Here is a 19,243-nt window from a genome sequence, read left to right on the forward strand (position 1 = left end):
GGCTTTGTCGCTGGCATCCAGAGAACGTTGGTCGATTTCTTCTGGGACAAAAAGATGCACTGGGTCGCCGCGCAGGCTCTGAGTCTCCCTATTGAGGAGGGCGGTCAGTCGCTGGTGTGCGCCCGCACCCAGGTCGCGACGTTCCGCCTTCAGACCTTGCGGCGATACCTTTACGTCGAGCCTCCTCCTAGATGGTGCGCCCTGGCGACGTATTTTTTTCCGCCAGGTGCGTAACCTCAACTACGACACGCAGCTCCTGTTCGTCGACCGTGACGGTTTGCAGGTCGCCCTCAAGACGCTGCCTGTCTTTTACCAGGACCTGATCACTGTCTGGAACATGGTCGAATCGCGTCGCGCCTACCCTCCGGCTGGAGTAGCGGCTGTCGTCAGGGAGCCGTTGCTCAGGAATCCGCACCTCCGTACTCGCGGGTTCGAGTGGCTGTCGGAGGAGAGGGCCGCGGCGGCGAGGGTGACCAGGGTCGGGGACGTGCTGGGTGCCGGGGGCCTGGGCTGGACGCTGCCGCAGGACATAGCAGGCAGGGCGGCGGTAGACGTCCAGTACGTGGCCACCGCCATCCGACGCCTCAAAACGGCGGTGCTCGGACCCGACGTAGTACACCAGTTGGAGGACGCTCAGGTGTGCGGTGGGATCCCGTCCGAGCTCACCCCAGCCCGGACGGAATTTCACATTGGCCCCAAGGTCCCGTACTTCCCGCGGGAGCCTGTGCCCCACAACCTGAGCCGCCTCCGAAATTTTAACTTTGTTTTGTTTCGGGAGGTGAAAAGGAGAGCCCTGTACCGACTGCTGCTGCACACCATCCACCTCTTCTCCCTCATCCACCGTCCGGACACGCCTTGGCGTGCCCATTTGCCACCGGGCGGTGGGGATCCCCAGTGGAGGGCTCTCTACGCGGGAGTCCTCCCCCTTTCTCTCGGGGATCTGGGGTGGAGGGTGCTGCACGCAGCAGTCCCCTGCAACCGCAGATTGCGGTGGTTCACGGACTCCCAGCCCAACTGCTTGTTCTGTGGCGCTGTGGAGTCCGTGGACCATGTATATATTGGGTGTGGGCGTTTGCACTCCCTTTTTGATTTCCTTAAAAACCTTCTCCTCTGTTTTTGGCTGCACTTCAATCCCACGCTCCTGATCTTTGGGCACCCGGTACGGAGGAAGGAGGGCAGGTCTGAAGACCTCCTCGTGGGTCTGCTCCTGGGCCTGGCCAAGCTGGCCATCAACAGGTCCAGGCAGCGGGCCGTGGAGGGGGTCGTTAGGGCCGACTGCCTGCCCCTCTTCCGCGGTTATGTTAGAGCCCGGGTGTCCTTGGAGAAGGAGCACGCGGTGTCCACCAACACCCTGGAGTTGTTCAGGGAGAGGTGGGCGCCGCAGGGAGTGGAGTGCATCATTTCTCCCTCCAACTCTATTTTGATTTAGTCCCTACCCTCCCCTTCACTGTTTTGATCACACAGCACTGCCCTTTGATGTGAAGGGCAGTGTTTGTCACTGGCCACCCGGGTGTTTTCCTATATTCCTGGTGGTGGAAATTGAATAAAGATTGGTGCACTTTGTGTCTTTCACTGTGTCTCACACCTGCACACACACACCATGGGTGCTGGGGAAAAAATAAGCACTACCGCACTTAGGTGGTAGTGTGGGGGTTAAAGGGGAAAAAAAAAAAAAAAAAAAAAAAAAAAAAAAAAATTCCCCCTGAAAAAAAAAGAAAATAAAAAAAAAAAAAAAAAAAATAAATCCCCCCTGGTCTCTCTGGGGAAGAGGCACCGGCCCTTGGAGGGGAGGGACTCTCCTGCAGCGCGCCGGCGGTGCTGCCCCTCTCCGGGGGACGAACCAACAGTGCCCCTCGACTGTCCCGCACCGCGGCCTGACTCGCCCAAACCCCCAGGGGCTACAGCAGGGCCTCCTGCTGCTTCGACTCCTCCGGCCCCTGGGGAGGATCTCAATAACCACGAGGGCCGTGGTGCGGGCGACGACGGAGGACCCTCTGCTGGGTCGTCGAGCGGTGGAGGGGAGGAGGGTGTTATCCTCGCTCCTCCCTCCCAGACTGTTTTTCCGGGGGCCTTGGCCCTGGGGGATGACCTTTTCCTGGGGGATGACCTTTTCCCCGAGGAGCCAGGCGTCCCGGTGTCAGGAGAGGAGCGGGGCCCTGAGCCTCTGCCGCCCGACGACCCAAACTCGGGGTGTTCCGAGAAGGGGTGTGCTGAGGAAGGTACCGTCGGTGACCCTGGGGGTGGGGTCGCCGGGGGTTTGAGGCCGGTTGGCGGTGCCGGACCAGCCCCCATCCTCTCGGTGGGGGAGGGGTCGGTGACCGAGGGCGACCACCCGGAGGAGGGTTCGGGATCGGTGGCGGACACCGGGGACGACGCGGACTCCGTCTGCAGTGACTTTTTTTTTTGAGTTCCAGGTGCCCCCCACCGATCTCCCCCTCATCCCCCTCGAGGAACTCCGGGAATTTGTCGAGGAAACTCGGGGTCGCCGGGATAGAGCCCAACTGGCGCTCGACCGCTGGAGCTCTTTTGAAAAAGTTTACTGGTTGGCCCACGCTGCCCGCCAGGTGCCTCGGCTCGACATTAATGAGCGAAAGCGAGTCAGGAACTTCCTGGGGCACTCCTGGTGAGGGCGAGGGACTTCAGTGCCCCTCCCTCGTCCTCCCTGTAAATATATACACGGGCTTGTTAATTGTACTGGTGGTGGTTGCACAAAGCTTCCGACATGGAGATGACTATAGCCAGCCTCAACATCAACGGCAGCAGGGAGGCGCAGCGCAGATTCCAGACCCTCTCGGTCCTTCGGGACGGGAGGTATGCGGTGTGCTTCCTGCATGAAACCCACACTACCCCGGGAGACGAAGCCACCTGGCTCCTGGAGTGGCGAGGGGGGGTCTACATGAGTCATCTCACCCGCAGATCTGGCGGGGTGGCTATCCTGTTGGCCCCGCATTTTCAGCCGGAGATCTTGGGGGTCAAGGAGCCAGTGCCAGGCCATTTGCTTCACCTGACGGTTCGGCTGGGGGGCGCGGTGCTTCACTTGGTGAACGTATACGCTCCCCTGGCCGGGCCGAGGCAAGCGAGCTTCTTCGAAGAAGTGTCCGCTCATCTCGCTTCCATCGACGAGAACCAGTGCGTCGTCCTCGGGGGATATTTTAACTGCGTCCTTGAGGGCAGGGACCACGGCGGTGCCCGCACTGGCTGCGCGTCGGGGAAGAGGTTGGGGGACTTGGTCAAGTCCTTCGACCTGGTGGACGTCTGGCAGAATCTCCATCCCGACTCCATCGCCTTCACTTTCGTGAGGCCTGGGGTCGGAGCGTCCAGAATCGACCGCCTGTACGTTTCGCGGGCATACGCCTCCTGTTTTCCGAAGGCCTCCACGCGGCAGGTGTCGTGCACGGACCACCACCTGGTGTGGGTGGAACTCCTTCTTCCGTTCGGCGCCAGGCTCGGCTCCGCGTACTGGCACTTTAACAACCTGCTGCTGGAGGACGTGCGGTTCCGGGACTCGTTTTGTCGTTTCTGGGCCAGCTGGAGAAGGAAGCGGGGAAGCTTCCCCTCCCTGAGGCTATGGTGGGACGTGGGCAAGGCTCACGTCCGTGTCTTCTGTCAGGAGTACGCGAGGGGGGGTCGACGAAGAGATGGAAATCCAGGATCGAGGAGTTGGAGAGGGAGATGCTCAACCTGGAGTCATGCCTCGGTCAGCCCAACGCGGATCCGGCCCCCCTGCACGGGGTGTACGAAGAGAAGAAGGCTGCGCTCTGGGACATGCACCGCTTCGGGGCTCGGGGCACGTACGTGAGGTCGCGGATCCAGCTCCTCCAGGACCTGGACCGTGGCTCCCCCTTCTTCTACTCGCTGGAAAAAAGGCGTGGCACCCGTCAGCAGCTTCTTGTGCTGCTGGCCGACGACGGGTCCCGCGTCTCGGATCCAGAGGGCATCAGGGCCCACGTCCGAAGCTATTACACGGCTCTGTTCTCACTGGATCCGTCCAGCGAGGAGGCTTGCAGAGTTCTGTGGGAGGACCTGCTGCAGCTCAGCCCGGAGGACGCCGGTAGGCTCGATGCTGCCGTCACTTTAGAGGAGCTGACCGGCGCTCTCGAGGGGCAAAACCCCAGGGCTGGACGGGCTGACTGTGGAGTTCTTCAGGGCGTTCTGAGACGTCCCAGGACGTCCCACGCACAGGTCCTGGGGGAGTGTCTAAATGCCAGAGAGCTGCCCCTTTCTTGGCGCAGGGCGGTCATTGTCCTGCTGCCAAAGAAGGGGGACCTTCGTTCTTTAAAGAAGTGGCGTCCGGTCTCCCTCCTCAGCACGGACTATAAAATCTTCGCCAGGGTGTTGTCTTCTCGCATTGCTTCCGTCCTGGCCCACATGATTAACCCGTACCAGTCCTACACAGTCCCGGACCAGAGGATACACGACAACGTCCATCTGGTCCAGGACCTGATCCAGTTCTGTCGACGGGCTGGTCTGCCGAGCGCCTTCCTGTCTCTCGACCAGGAGAAGGCGTTCGACAGGGTCGATCACGAGTACCTGCTCGGGACTCTGCGGGCATTCTGGTTCGGCACGCGGTTCGTCGCCCGGATCCGACTTTTGTACGCCGCCGCAGAGCGTCTGGTTAAAGTTAACGGGTCCCTGACGGCGCCCCTTCGCTTCGGGAGAGGAGTGAGTCAAGGCTGCCCCCTGTCCGGCTAGCTGTATTCCCTGTGCGTGGAGCCTTTCCTGCGCCTCTTGCGGAGGAGGTTGTCGTGGCTGGTTCTGCGTGGCACGGGTATGGGGGTGGTCCTCTCGGCCTACGCCGACGACGTGCTCACTTTCACGTTGCTGCAGGCCAAAGCGAGCAGGGAAGCGGTAGACGTCCGGTACGTGGCCAGCGCCATCCGCCGCCTTAAAACGGCGGTGCTTGGACCCGACGTAGTGCACCAGTTGGACGCTCAGGTGTGCGGTGGGATCCCGTCTGCGCTCACCCCAGCCCAGACGGAATTTCACATTGGCCCCAAGGTCCCGTACTTCCCGCAGGAGCCTGTGCCCCACAACCTGAGCCGCCTCCGGAATTTTAATTTTGTCTCTTTTTCAAGGATGTAAAAAGGAAGGCCCTGTATAGACTGCTGCTGCACACCGTCCACCTCTTCTCCCTCATCCACCGTCCGGATACGCCTTGGCGTGCCCATTTGCCACCAAGTGGAGGGCTCTCTACGCAGGAGTCCGCCCCCTTTCTCTCGGGGTTCTGGGGTGGAGGGTGCTGCAGCGGTCCCCTGCAACCGCAGATTGCGGTGGTTCACGGACTCCCAGCCTAACTGCTTGTTCTGTAGCGCTGTGGACCATGTATATATTGGGTGTGGGCGTTTGCACTCCCTTTTTTGAATTTCTGAAAAACCTCCTCCTCTGCTTTTGTTTGCACTTCAGTCCCACACTCCTGATCTTCGGCCACCCGGTACGGAGGAGGGATGGCAGGTCTGAAGACCTCCTCGTGGGTCTGCTCCTGAGCCTGGCCAAAGTGGCCATCAACTGGATCCCCTCACCAAGGTATTCAAAGAAAAAAAAACAAAAAAAAAACAGGAGTGTCAGAGGTTTTGACACTCTGAGAGCTGGCTCTGAGAAGAAAAAAAAAACAGCTGTGGTACCCTCCCCTTCAATGTTTTGATCACACGGCATTGCCCTTTGATGTGAAGGGCACTGCTTGTCACTGGCCACTCGGGTGTTTTCCTATCTTGAGAATTGGATCAGGGTGAGTGTGCACACGTGCAAGGACTGTCCCTGGACTAGCTGCCCCACAGAGAGAGAGAGATTTAGAGTCTGGGGCCTATGTTTGGAGCTGCAGCCTGGGCCTCACCCAGGTCTAGGCAGTGTTGCTGCTGACTTGGGGCCCACTCCCACTGCTGGTCTCTGGGAGCCCACCTGGACCTGCCTCAGCTGTTGCTGCTTGGGGCCTGCCTTACTGCTGCTGCCTGGGAACTTGCTTTGGGGCCCCTCCCAGGACCTCCACCACTGCTGCTGTTGTTAGAGGCCCACCTCCACTGCTGCTGCCTGGGACCTGCCTTGGGGACCTTCCCCAACAGGTCTGCCCCCCACCGCTGCGACCGAGGGCCTGCCTAGGACTTGCCTGAGGCATGCCTCCACCGCTGCTGCCTGGGACTCGCCTTGTCCCTTCCCCAGCAGGAGCACGCGGTGTCCACCAACACCCTGGAGTTGTTCAGGGAGAGGTGGGTGCCGCAGGGAGTGGAGTGCATTATTTCCCCCTCCAACTCTATTTTGATTTAGTCCCTCCCCTCCCCCTCACTGTTTTGATCACACAGCACTGCCCTTTGATGCGAAGGGCAGTGTTTGTCACTGCCCACCCGGGTGTCTTCCTATCTTCCTGGTGGTGGAAATTGAATAAATATTCATGCACCTTGTGTCTCTCACTGTGTCTCACACCTATACACACACACAACATGGGTGCTGGGGGAAAAATAAGCACTAAGAGAGAGAAAAAATATTAGAAGAAAAAGGAAAAAAAAAGTTTAAAAAAGCAGCTGTGGTCTTTCACTGTGTTTCACACCTGCACACATACAGACGCAAAAAAAAGCTGTGTCCTCACTCTTGTGACTATTGCTGATATCAGTCTGCGCACACTAACGTTGATATGGTGATGGGAACTAGGCCTCGATACAATTATTTCCTCCAGTCTGGCTTGCCTCAACTAGCCTTTGAAATATACAAGATCAATTGCATTTGAGCAACCAACGCTGACTTTGCCAATGCTACAAGCGACTCCAGCTGAACCTGTCCCTTATTAAGGAGGACATAGATGATAAAATCAAATGCTGTGATTGATCCCTCTCCTCCACCAGCCCCCGCACGCGCAGCCGCTTTCCTTCCAAGTTTCCAGAATATTCTCCAAGTCATCGCCCAGCAACCTACGTGAAAACCAATCAGCGATCCGGCCCTGCTGATTGACAGGAGTACTGTCCATACATGCCGTAGGAAACCACAAGAGCTGCTGATTGACGTGTAAACAGACTATACATTAGGCGGCTGCCGAGCGAACCGCGAATGACGTAAGGGAGGGCGGACGGCAATCAACCAATAGGATGAAGAGTCGGGCGGTTACGGTTGAGTCCAGGACTGAGTTGAGCGTTGGGCGCTTCAGTCGTTACGATGTCTGCAATCAAAGCTCTCAACCCGAAAGCGGAGATAGCCAGGGCCCAGGCTGCCCTCGCTGTTAATATTAGCGCGGCTCGAGGCCTACAGGATGTGCTGAGGACGAATCTGGGTCCGAAGGGAACCATGAAAATGTGAGAAGCCGCGGCCTAGTGAGCCGGCAGCGAGAACACGTGCTCAGTGCGGATGAGGCAGGAGGGCTCGGGCGGAGAGGAGGGTGGACCGGAGGGTCAAGGGAAGGGGTGCAGGGGAGAGTCCGGGAGTGGGTGAAGGGAGGGCAGGGGCAGGGTGGGGGTGTGAAGAGGAATGGGAGGGCTGGGTTGATGGGGAAAGGATGGCATGGGGCTGCTGAAGAGAGGTCAAAGGATGGGCAAGGGACTGGCTGAGGTCATGGGGTGGGCAATATTCCTGATGAAGGGCTTTTGCCCGAAACGTCGATTTTGCTGCTTGTCGGATGCTGCCTGAATTGCTGTGCTCTTCCAGCATCACTGATCCAGAAAAGGGACATCATGGGGCTAGTGGGGAGAAGGGATGTGAAAGGCACATTGTGAGGGAGACTTTTGAGGAGATGCTTAGTCTAATTCTGAAGACTGAGGGTAATTTTTGTTGAACCTGAAAAGATTTTTGTAGCACATGACAGGATGGATGTGCGTGTGATGGAGTCCGAAACCTGGGGACATCTCAGGTTAATGGATGGATCATTTGGACCCAAGATAAGGAATTTCTTGACTCTTGGGTGATAAGTCTTTGAAGTTCCCAACTGTAGAGGAATCCTCAAGTCCCTATAACATGCTGTCAAGAAGTGACCCAATTTTGCCTCATTCCTTGCCTGTCAATGATATCCCAACTATCCTCTCTGTTACCCCCTCTGCTGGAGTTTTCATTTTCTGCAGTAACCTGAGATTTCCAGAAAGCATTTGATAAGATGCCAAATCGAAGTATCTCATCAGTTTTCCTTTATCCACAGCACTTATTCTGAGGTCTTGATTAAATGGGTTAAGTAGTCTTTCCCTTCCATAAAACTTTAGATTCCCTACAGTGTGGAAACAGGCCATTTGGCCCAAAAAGTGCACTCTGACCCTCCCAAGAGTAACCCACCTAGACCCTTTCCCCTCTGACTAGTGCACCTAACACTATGGGCAATTTAGCATAGCCAATCCACCTGACCTGCACACCTTTGGATTGTGGGAGGAAACTGGAGCATCTGGAGGAAACCCACGCAGACGTGAGGAGAATGTGCAAACTCCACACAGCCTTAGGCTGGAATCGGTCCATGGCACTGAGGCTGCAGTGCTCACCACTGTGCCACCATGCTGCCACTGTATTATTTTTCTAATTGTCTTGAATTAATCGAAGTCGTCATCCTTTGAGATGGCTTTTCATATTTTCCCTGTAACTGGTTTTTGTTTTTGTCTCTCACCTTATTTGAATAATGGAAGTACATTTCCTCTCTCCCAATTGACTGTAATCTTCACCAAATACAGAAAATGTTTGCACATTAAAATCAATACATAACGCTGCCAGTAGCTATTTCTTCTAAGGCCTATGACCTCGGTCCATTGGGCCCTTGGGGCTTGTAAGCTGATCACTCCAATTTTGCTCAGTACCAGTTTTGTAAGTGTTCATAATTTGATTGTGAAAATTTAACAAATGCTTACAGGTTGAAATATACACTATTAGAACTCCCTGTTAAGAAGCTGCAATCTTTTTGTCTTCAGGCTCGTTTCTGGTGCTGGGGATATCAAGCTTACCAAAGATGGTAATGTTTTGTTGCATGAAATGGTGAGTGTCATATAGTTTCCTTAGAAATAATGTTAGAGATTTGGGCAACTATAGCTGGATATTGCTATACCGAAATGAAATAACTCCACAGAGGAGCCAGGATCCCCTCACCAAGTTATTCTTTGTTTATATGTTCACAATACATGGATTCTGACCAGCTAGCTCAGAGCTAGTCTCTAGAGTGAGCCAAATCCCTGAGACACCAGTTTATTTTTTTCTTTTTGTCTTTTCTTTACCCCACACTGCCGCCTAACTGCGGTAGTATGTTGTGTGTGTGCAGGTGTAAGACACAGTGAAGAACAATAAGTGTGTAAATCTTTATTTATATTCCACCACCAGGAAGAAAGGAAACACCCGAGTGGCCAGTGACAAGCTGTGCCCTTCTCGAGAGAGGGCAATGCTACGTGATTGAGACTCCTGTTTATTTTTTCTTTTTAAAGTCTCTGGTGTCTCAGGGAAAGTTAGGCTCCTAATATTGGAAAAGTCTGCAGTTCCACAAGCTGTTAAGAGAATTACTCGTTGCTTTGAGACTCCTGTTTATATCTGTGAGTCAGGAATCCCTGATTGGGGTTGTTATCTTGGGCCAATTAGGGAAGTCATATTCAATGAGGTCCAACTAGCCCTTGTTCCAATCACTATATGAAGTCATAACTAGATGCATATTTTGGGACTTGAAACGCGGTCTCAATTGTGACAACTACTTCAAACAAATTCATGATGCGTTTCTATATCCATTGATTCTAAATCTTAGACTTGTGCAATGTGTCCACGCAATCTGTTTACACCTTTTTGACCTTGAACTCTGCCCTCATCTTTGCTCCTGTATTGAAAATGTCATTCATGCTTTTCTTATCTTGAGACTTGGCTGTTCCAATGCATTTGTCTTGTAATGTTGAGGTGATTCAAAACTCTACTGTAAATGTTTTAAATTGCAGCAAGACCCATTTTCCTGCCAGTTCTGTGCTGACTGGCCTATGTTGGTCCCAGTTCTCGTCTTCATTTTTATATCCCTCCTCGTCCAAGATATCTATACTACTCCCGTTCTGGCCTAGTATACTTTCCAGTCATCGTTATACTACAATTGCCTGTTGAGCTTTCAACTGTTGAAGCCTAAAGCACACTCATTTTCCTGCTTAAGTTCTCCTTTAAAATCTACCTCCTTTACCAAACTTTTGACCTCATAATCTCCTGATGTGGCTACCTCCTACTTGATATTGCAATGTTTTGATGTTTAATTAACTATAAGTTGTCATTGTTGCAATTATCTTGGTTTTTTCAATTAATTTAGAGTTGAGTTTGTTTAATGGTTGATTTAACTCATCTGGCTGCATAATGTAACTATTCAGCTCGTGTTTATCCCACTTTTTTTTCCTGAGGGTGATGAGATGTGGTTTTTGTGGGTGCTGATAGCTCTTTCAATTAGCAGTATGACTTAGCTAATCTTGGACACCAGAGTTATCCATACCTGTACACTTTCACATTGTTAGGAATAAGACACCTAGTTCTCAGTGACACGTATGCTGTCAACACAAATATTCATTGGGAACCGTAACTGGAAAAGGTTGAAAAACTTGCACTGATGTTCTGCGTTTTAATATTTGTTTAACAAATGTTGGTTAGATAGAAAGAACAGGTGTTTCTGCTCATCTGACTGTCCAAAATACCAGGAATTGGCTTGAAATGAGGGCTAAGTCAATCAGGTTATGTTCCAAAGAACATCCATAATGGAAATCTGGAAACTTCATCAAAATAAAACTAAGCTATGGGTCAGTTGAAAAATTTGTTGAAGTTCTTGGAGAAGTTTCAGAAAGTAGTTGGGGCGACACAGTGGCATAGTGGTTAGCTGCCTCACAGCGCCGGAGACCTGGGTTCAATTCCTGTCTCGGGAAACTGTCTGTGTGGAGTCTGCACATTCTCCCCGTGTCTGTGTGCGTTTCCTCTGGGTGCTCCGGTTTCCTCCTACAGTCCAAAGATGTGCAGGTTAGATGAATTGGCCATGCTAAAGTGCTCTTAGTATTGGGTGCAGGAGTAAATGTAGGGGAATGGGTCTGGGTGGGTTGCTCTTCGGAGGGTCAGTGTGGACTTGTTGGGCCGAAGGGCCTGTTTCCACACTAAGTAATCTAATCAAATCTAATTGATGTGAATAAGATTGGCCATAGTCTAATTGCGATGTGGAGATGCTGGTGTTGGACAAAGTCAGAAGTCCGACAACACCAGCTTATCAGGTTTATTTACCTGGAATTAACTTGCCATTATCTCTGTGCCTATATATTCTGTGCCCGTGCGCCTTCCTCCACTTCATCTGACAGAGGAACCGTACTTCAAAATTATTTTAAATAAACCTATTGGATTGTAACCTGGTGTCATGTGATTTCTGACATTGCAGAGTTAAACTGACTTCAGTTGAATAGTCACTTGATCTCTTTCTTGTCCTTCAATGAGATAAAAATCAAAACCTCTGTGGAATGTGCTGTAAGGTATTACTTATGAAAATCCTAATTATTCTACAGCAAATACAACACCCAACAGCTTCTTTAATAGCAAAAGTGGCAACAGCTCAGGATGACATGACTGGTGATGGCACCACTTCCAACGTACTGATCATTGGCGAGTTGCTGAAACAAGCTGATCTCTACATTTCGGAGGTAACGAAATCACAACCATGTTATATATTTAAGTTAATAAATTACTCTGGAGGTGTATGTAATGTGAATCTTAGCCAAAAACATTTCTTTGGTTAAACGTGGCGCAGAGGTGAGCACTGCTGCCTCACAGCACCAGAGAACCGGGTTCAATTCCTGCCTCGGGCAACTGTCTGTGTGGAGTTTGCATATTCTCCCCGTGTCTGCATGGGTTTCCTCCAGGTGCTCCGGTTTCCTCCCACAATCCAAAAATGTGCAGGTTAGGTGAATTGGCCACGCTAAATTGCCCGTTGTTAGGTGAAGGGGTAAATATAGGGCAATGGGTCTGGGTGGGTTGCGTTTCGGCGGATCGGTGTGGACTTGTTGGGCCGAAGGTCCTGTTTCCACACTAAGTAATCTAAGCAAACTGCTAACAGGACTGTAGCGGATGAAGAAGCATGTTCATAATTGATTTATAATTGGTATAAGAATAAATTGTGTGTAACTGGAGTGACCAAGGGCACCCGTATTTCTTAACCTTTAAATTCTTAAATGCATTCCTCAGTTTAATCCTGACCGCGTTGTCCCTTCTTCTCCAGAAATTGAGATGGACATAAATAAAACTGTTATTAAATGCTGAGTTACTTTATGGCGGGCTGAAGAGCCTGTTCTTGTGCTGTGCTTTATTGTGGAAAGTAGGTCTGTGGATCTGATATCTTCTATTTCACGAGACTGCCTTGTTGCTTAAATATCACTTCTGCAAGTTATACACTGTGCACAGTGGTTAGCACTGCTGCCTCACAGCGCCAGAGACCCGGGTTCAATTCCTGCCTCAGGCGACTGACTGTGTGGAGTTTGCACATTCTCCCCGTGTCTGCGTGGGTTTCCTCCGGGTGCTCCGGTTTCCTCCCACAATCCAAAAATTGCCTGTACTGTTAGGTGAAGGGGTAAATGTAGGGGAATGGGTTTGGGTGAGTTGCGCTTCGGTGGGTCGGTATGGACTTGTTGGGCTGAAGAGACTGTTTCCACACTAAGTAATCTAATCTAATTTTTTGCATTTAAGTTTTTCTTGCAAAATTAAATTTTGTTGAGTGAGACATAGTGTTAGGACTGATAAGGTAGGTTTTAAGGAGCTTCTCAGGAGGTTTTGAAAGGAAACTTCTATCAAGGAAGTCAGTGGAATGGTTAACATTGACATAACAGGCCAGTAATTGTAAATCTGGACCTCTGGGAGGGGCCTCTCGGTTCCATGATCGGTCAAATAAACGTGAGCAGCTCGGTCTGATTCAACAATTTATGAAGCCGAGCATGGGTTATCCAGCAACACGGGGGTACTCTGGAAAAGCTGCTGCCCTTAGCTTAAACACAGGCAATGGTTATAGGTCTTTTAACAAACAGAACAGCCTTAATTGCAAAATTAATACAATAAAATGACAAATAGACATAAAATTAAACCAATGATATTTTCTGGGAACTGACCTGTTTTGCGCGTCTTTATCTCTGGGGCACTGGGTTTCCGAGGTCAATTTAGGATACTTTAATAATGTCATGGCTAACTTATTTAATTCATACTATGAACAGGGCATTTGATTGCTAATCTCTTTTAATTAGTTGAGGAATGTAGTTTTCAGCAGTTAGAAGCCATTATAAACAAAATTGTTAATTTGCTCCGAGAAGCCATTTTGTTATTTTATGTTTCTTGTATTTTCTTAAGTTAGTAAAAGCATGCATTAAATGGTTACTCCTGACAACAGCCTAAATCCAGATTTTAGATCCTCTCAATAACTGTAGAGAGCTTGGTGTTGAAGAGTTAGGATAGGCTCAAGGTAGAGAAGGAGGGGACAAGTCATGGAGGGATTATTAATCAAAGATGAAAATTGCACCATAATGTAACTTTGTTCATCAACATATTGAGGACTTCATTTAGAGTATTGATGTGTTTCTTTTCAGGGCTTGCATCCCAGGATTGTGACAGAAGGGTTTGAAGCTGCAAAAGACAAGGCTCTTGAGATTTTGGAGCAGGTGAAAATAACCAAAGAGATGGACAGAGAGACGCTGATCAATGTTGCGAGAACATCATTGCGCACCAAGGTGCACAAGGAATTGGCAGATGTCTTAACAGAGGTATTCATAGATTTAAAATTCCATCTACTGAGCCTTCAGTGTAGCATCACATTCTGCATTTTCTAGATATTCAGGAGCTTTCCATTGCTGTTTAAAATGAAATTCCATCATTTTCTTTCTGTCCTAGTTAGGTATTGTCAAGTAATTGTGTTATCAGTGCATGACTAAATTCTGCATTAGCTCTTGTGTAGTTAAAGCAGCCAGACATCATGCTAGATTATCTTCACTTGATTGAAATTTGTGCCGTGTCCTGTCACAGTAACATTCAAAAGGTGAATACAAGTTATTAGAGGTATGGGCATTGCAAATCTTGTAAAGTTTTGTATTGAAATTGCAATGTTCATCTTCATGTGGCATCGGAATGTAAGTTCGTCACAAAAATCCCCCTGGAGATGTCATGGCACCAACACTGATAAAATGTAATTGCAATGTGCCATAATTACCTGGCCAAGATTCTATATGAAAAGTGGATCTTGGGGTAGTAGTTGGTTTGTATAAAAATGTGACAAATGTACATTTTTAAACTGGAGCTAAATTATATTGTGCATTCTTTTCCAGTTAGCCTGTAGTATTTAACTTAACAGCAGACAAGATTGCTTTGCTGTCTCTCATTCTTGCATGAATTCTTAAGATGAGTAAAGTAATAAATTGTTTCTAATTTGGTTGCATATTAAGTGTGTAATCTCTGAGGCATTATTAAGATTGTGTTACATAATTTCATTATAAAACTGAATATCCAGCTATGTAGTGTTTGATCATTTCTAGGCTGTAGTCGATGCTGTGCTGGCAGTGAGGAAACCAAATGAACCCATTGATCTCTTCATGGTTGAGATTATGGAGATGAAACACAAAACTGAGAGTGACACAAAGTAAGTATTAACCAGTGAAAGATGACTCCAGTGAGTGGCAGAATTAGCTATTATGACCATTTTGCTGATCGTTGAGAACCAACTTAGAATGTAGAACAGTACAGGTCGTTCAGCCCTCAATGTTGTGCTGACCTTTTAATCCTATTCTAAGATCGGACTAACCTACATACCCTTCATTTTACTATAATCCATGTGCCTATCCAAGAGTTGCTTAGATGTCCCTTATGTATCTGACTCTGCTTGCGCTGCTGGTAGTGCATTCCATGCACCCACGACTCTGCGTAAAGATCCTATCTCTGACACCTCCCCTAAACCTTCCTGTAGTCACCTTCAGATTATGCCCCCTGTTGATAGTGGTTTCCACCCTGGGAAAAAGTCTCTGGCTATCCACTCCATCTATGCCTCTCGTCATCTTGTACACATTTTTGAGGTCACCTCTCATCTTTCTTTTCTCCACAGAAAAAAGCCTCAGCTTTCTCAACTTTCCTTTACAAGACATGCCTTCTAGTCCAGGCAGCATCCTGTGCACCCTCTCTAAAACTTCCACATCCTTCCTATAACGAGGTGACCAGAACTGAGCACAATATTCAAGTGTGGTCTAACCCGGGTGTTATAGAGCTGCACGGTGGCACAGTGGTTAGCACTGCTGCCTCGCAGCGCCAGAGACCCGGGTTCAATTCCCACCTCAGGCGACTGACTGTGTGGAGTTTGCACGTTCTCCCCGTGTCTGCGTGGGTTTCCTCCGGGGGCTCCGGTTTCCTCCCACAGTCCAAAGATGTGCAAGTCAGGTGAATTGGCCATGTTAAATTGTCCGTAGTGTTAGGTAAAGGGGTAAATGTAGGGGTATGGGTGGGTTACGCTTCGGCGGGTCGGTGTGGACTTGTTGGGCCGAAGGGCCTGTTTCCACACTGTAAGTAATCTAATCTAATAACTTTGCGCTGCTTAAACTCAATCCCCCTGCTAATGAAAGCCAACACACTATACTTCTTAACAACCATATCGACTTGGGTGGCAACTTCGAGGGATCTATGGATGTGGACCCCAAGATCCCTCTGTTCCTCCACACTGCCAAGAATCCTGTCTTTTATCCCTGTACTCTGCATTCAAATTTGACCTTCCAAAGTGAATCACTTCGCACTTTTCCAGGTTGAACTCCATCGGTCACTTATCAGCCCAGCTCTGCATCCTGTCCATGTCCCATTGCAACCCATGCTAGCTCTCCACACTATCCACCACTCCTTCAACCACTTGTCATTGGCAAACTTAACTTACCCACCTTTTCCACTACCTCATCCAAGTCATTTATTAAAATCACAAAAAAGCAGAGATCCCAGATCAGATCCCTGCAGAATGCCACCGGTCTCTGATCTCCAGGCAGAATACTTTCCACTTGCCACCACCATCTGTCGTCTTTGGGCTAGCCAATTCTGTATCCAGACAGCCAGATTTCCTCGTATGCCATGCCTCCTTACTTTGGATGAGCCTACCATGGGGAGCCTTGACACACGCCTTGCTAAAATCCACATAAACCGTATCCACTGCTGTAGCTTCATCAATGTGTTTTGTCACTTCTTCAAAAGAATTCACTATGGCTTGAGGCATGACCTGTCCCCCTCAAAGCCATGCTGACTATCTCTAATGAAACTGATTTTCCAAATAATTATCAATCTTGTCTCTCAGAATCCTCTCCAATAGTTGCCCACCACCAACATAAGACTGACTGTTCTGTAATTCCCAAGGTTATCCATATTCACATCTTGAACGAGGGAATGGGTAAATGAATAGGAAGGGTTTGGAGGGATATAGGCTGGGTGCTGGCAGGTGGGACTAGTTTGAGTTGGGATATCTGGACGGGTTGGACCGAAGGGTCTGTTTCCATGCTGTACATCTCTATGGCTCTATGAATAACATTTGCCACCCTCCAATCATCTGATACTACTCAATTGGACACTGAGGATGCAAAGATCATCGCCAAAGATGTAACAATCTTTTCTCTTGCTTCTTGTAATGACCTTTGGTATATCGCAGCTGGCCCAGAGGACTTAGCTATTGCCATGTTTTTCAAAGTTTCCAGCACATCCTCCTCCTTAACATCAACCTACTTGAGCATATCAGCCTCTTTCATGCTGTCCTTACAAATGACAAGGTCCATTTTACTGAAGCAAAGTATTAATTAGGGACCTCTTCTACCACCACCGACTCCAGGCACAAGTTCCCTCCACTATCCCTGATCAGCCCAACCCTCCCTCTTGTCATCTTCTTGTTCCTCAAAGTAGTATAGAATGTGTTGGGGTTTTTTAAAATTCTACCCACCAAGGCTTTTTCATGCCCATTTCTAGCTCTCCTCAATTTCTTCCTGCCTCCCAGTTTACTCCTGGTTACTTTGTAATCCTCTGGAGCCCTGCCTGATCCTTGCTTCCTCAACCTTAAGTAAGCTTCCTTCTTTCTCTTAAGGTTGCTTGTTATCCAAGGTTCCTTCACCGTACCATCCATTGCTTGCCTCAGTGAGACAAACATATTCAGCATTCGCAGTAAGTGGTCCCTAAGCAACCTCCACATTTGTGCATTTCCCTGAAAATTATGTGCTCCTAGTTTATGCTCCACAGTTCCACCCTAATAGGATTGCAATTCTCTCCCCCCACCCCCCCCCCCACCCCACATACCCCAATTAAACACTATCCCATACTGTCTGCTCCTGTCACTCTCCATGACTATAGTAAAAGTCAGGGAGTTGTGATCACTCACTGAAATGATCTCCTACTGAGAGATCCGACACCTGACCTGGTTTGTTGTCAAGCACCAAATCCAATATGGCCTCCCCTGTAGTCAGCCTATCTACATATTGAGTCCGGAATCTTTCCCAGACTCACTCAACAAAATCTGCTCACTTTAACCTATTTACACTAAGGAGGTTCCAATCAATATTAGAGAAGTTGAAGTCGCCCATAACGACAAACCTTTCCAAATCTGCCTCCCAATCTTCTATTCAGTGTCTCTGTTGCTATTGGAGAGTCTATAGTAAACTCCCAATAAAATGACTGCTCCTTTCCTGTTTCTGACTTTTCATTCATACGATTGTTGACAAATGCTCCTCGATGACTTCAGTTTCCACAGCTGTGATACTACCCCTGATTAGCAATTCCACTGCCTCCCCTCTTTTATCTCCTTCCCTATTCCTTTTGAAACATCTGAACTTTTAATACCTACTCCAGCAGTGGTATTCAAGAAAGTTCTGGTCTAGAATTAAATAAGGAATAAATTTGTTACACATGAAGGGGATCTTTGGGTCTCGTTATTTTTAAATATAATGCTTTTCTAGTCTTTTATTCATGGACTGTTTGGTGTGAATTTTAAAGTATAAAATGTTGCGTTCCTCAAAACTGAGCTGGGATTTCATTTCTTACTAGCTCGTGGGCGGCACGGTGGCACAGTGGTTAGCACTGCTGCCTCACAGCGCCAGAGACCCGGGTTCAATTCCCGCCTCAGGCGACTGACTGTGTGGAGTTTGCACGTTCTCCCCGTGTCTGCGTGGGTTTCCTCCGGGTGCTCCGGTTTCCTCCCACAGTCCAAAGATGTGCAGGCCAGGTGAATTGGCCATGCTAAATTGCCCGTAGTGTTAGGTAAGGGGTACATCTAGGGGTATGGGTGGGTTGCGCTTCGGCGGGGCGGTGTGGACTTGTTGGGCCGAAGGGCCTGTTTCCACACTGTAAGTAATCTAATCTAATCTAATCTAATCTAGCTCCATTGTTAAGTTGGTTTCTAACTTTTCAGTTTTTGCTGACTTCATTTTAGTCCAACTAGTTCCTAATATTTAAATGGATTGATGTTCAGGCTTCGATTTGAAATATGAATCCACAACTTCAGAGTTTTAAAGCACAGAAATACGTCATCAAATAGTTATTTGTTGAAATTCCAATTGCCACCAATTGGCTTGTAACCGTTGAATGCTATGGCACTTCAAGTAAATCATGTAAATGGTTCTTAAAATTGAGGGTTCCTACTCTACCGTCCTTTCAGGCAGGCAGTTCTCTGGATCAAAACTTGCTTCCATAGATCTACGAAATGTCGAGGCTCTTGCCTTCCCCTGGCTGATCCCTCTGTTAAGGGCCAAGATTTATTCATACTGGTCTATTAAATGTTCATGACATTGTTATATTTATTGATGGTAACTGAAAATATTCTTTTTGCAGTCTAGTGAGAGGACTGGTGTTGGACCATGGTGCTCGCCACCCAGATATGAAGAAGAGGGTTGAAGATGCTTATATTCTTACCTGCAACATTTCTCTCGAGTATGAAAAAACGTAAGTGCCGTCAGGCTAAAGTTGAGCTGAATTAAAACCATAAAACGTTTTGAGGCAGAGTCACCTATTGCCCTTAGACCAATCTTTTTGAGAGGAAGAACTTAGATTAAGGGATATCGATGTGATTGTATGATATAGTTATTACATCACTGGCCATGAGAATGTATAAAATGGAAAAAAACTGTATGATAGTGAAGAAGGTGTTTGGTATGCTTTCCTTTATCAGTCAGAATATTGAGTACAGGAGTTGGGAGGTCATGTTGTGGCTGTACAGAACATTGGTTAGGCCACTTTTGGAATGTTGCATGCAGTTCTGGTCTCCTTCCTATCGGAAAGATGTTGTGAAACTTGAAAGGATTCAGAAAAGATTTACAAGGATGCTGCCATGGTTGGAGGGTTTGAGCTA

The 19,243-nt window shown here is 48.8% G+C and overlaps 1 protein-coding gene and 1 non-coding gene across 2 annotated transcripts in view; both read left to right on the forward strand.

The window, feature by feature from the left end:
- Window positions 1–7,084: 7,084 nt before the first annotated feature.
- Window positions 7,085–19,243, forward strand: part of cct6a (chaperonin containing TCP1, subunit 6A (zeta 1)) — a 38,524-nt gene continuing 26,365 nt past the window's right edge. The window contains exons 1-6 of the mRNA XM_043718880.2: window positions 7,085–7,274; window positions 8,859–8,922; window positions 11,433–11,567; window positions 13,494–13,667; window positions 14,433–14,536; window positions 18,727–18,837. Of these exons, the coding sequence (XP_043574815.1) occupies window positions 7,138–7,274; window positions 8,859–8,922; window positions 11,433–11,567; window positions 13,494–13,667; window positions 14,433–14,536; window positions 18,727–18,837 (725 nt within the window). The 5' untranslated portion in view covers window positions 7,085–7,137. The remainder of the gene's footprint in view (window positions 7,275–8,858; window positions 8,923–11,432; window positions 11,568–13,493; window positions 13,668–14,432; window positions 14,537–18,726; window positions 18,838–19,243) is intronic.
- Window positions 13,826–13,951, forward strand: LOC122564253 (small nucleolar RNA SNORA15). The gene has a single exon (XR_006315849.1). It is a non-coding gene; the product is annotated as a small nucleolar RNA SNORA15 (small nucleolar RNA).

Source organism: Chiloscyllium plagiosum, unplaced genomic scaffold (assembly GCF_037043375.1).
Source record: "Chiloscyllium plagiosum isolate Xiang-an unplaced genomic scaffold, Cpla_swu_hap1 HiC_scaffold_31, whole genome shotgun sequence".
NCBI classification, from domain to species: domain Eukaryota; kingdom Metazoa; phylum Chordata; class Chondrichthyes; order Orectolobiformes; family Hemiscylliidae; genus Chiloscyllium; species Chiloscyllium plagiosum.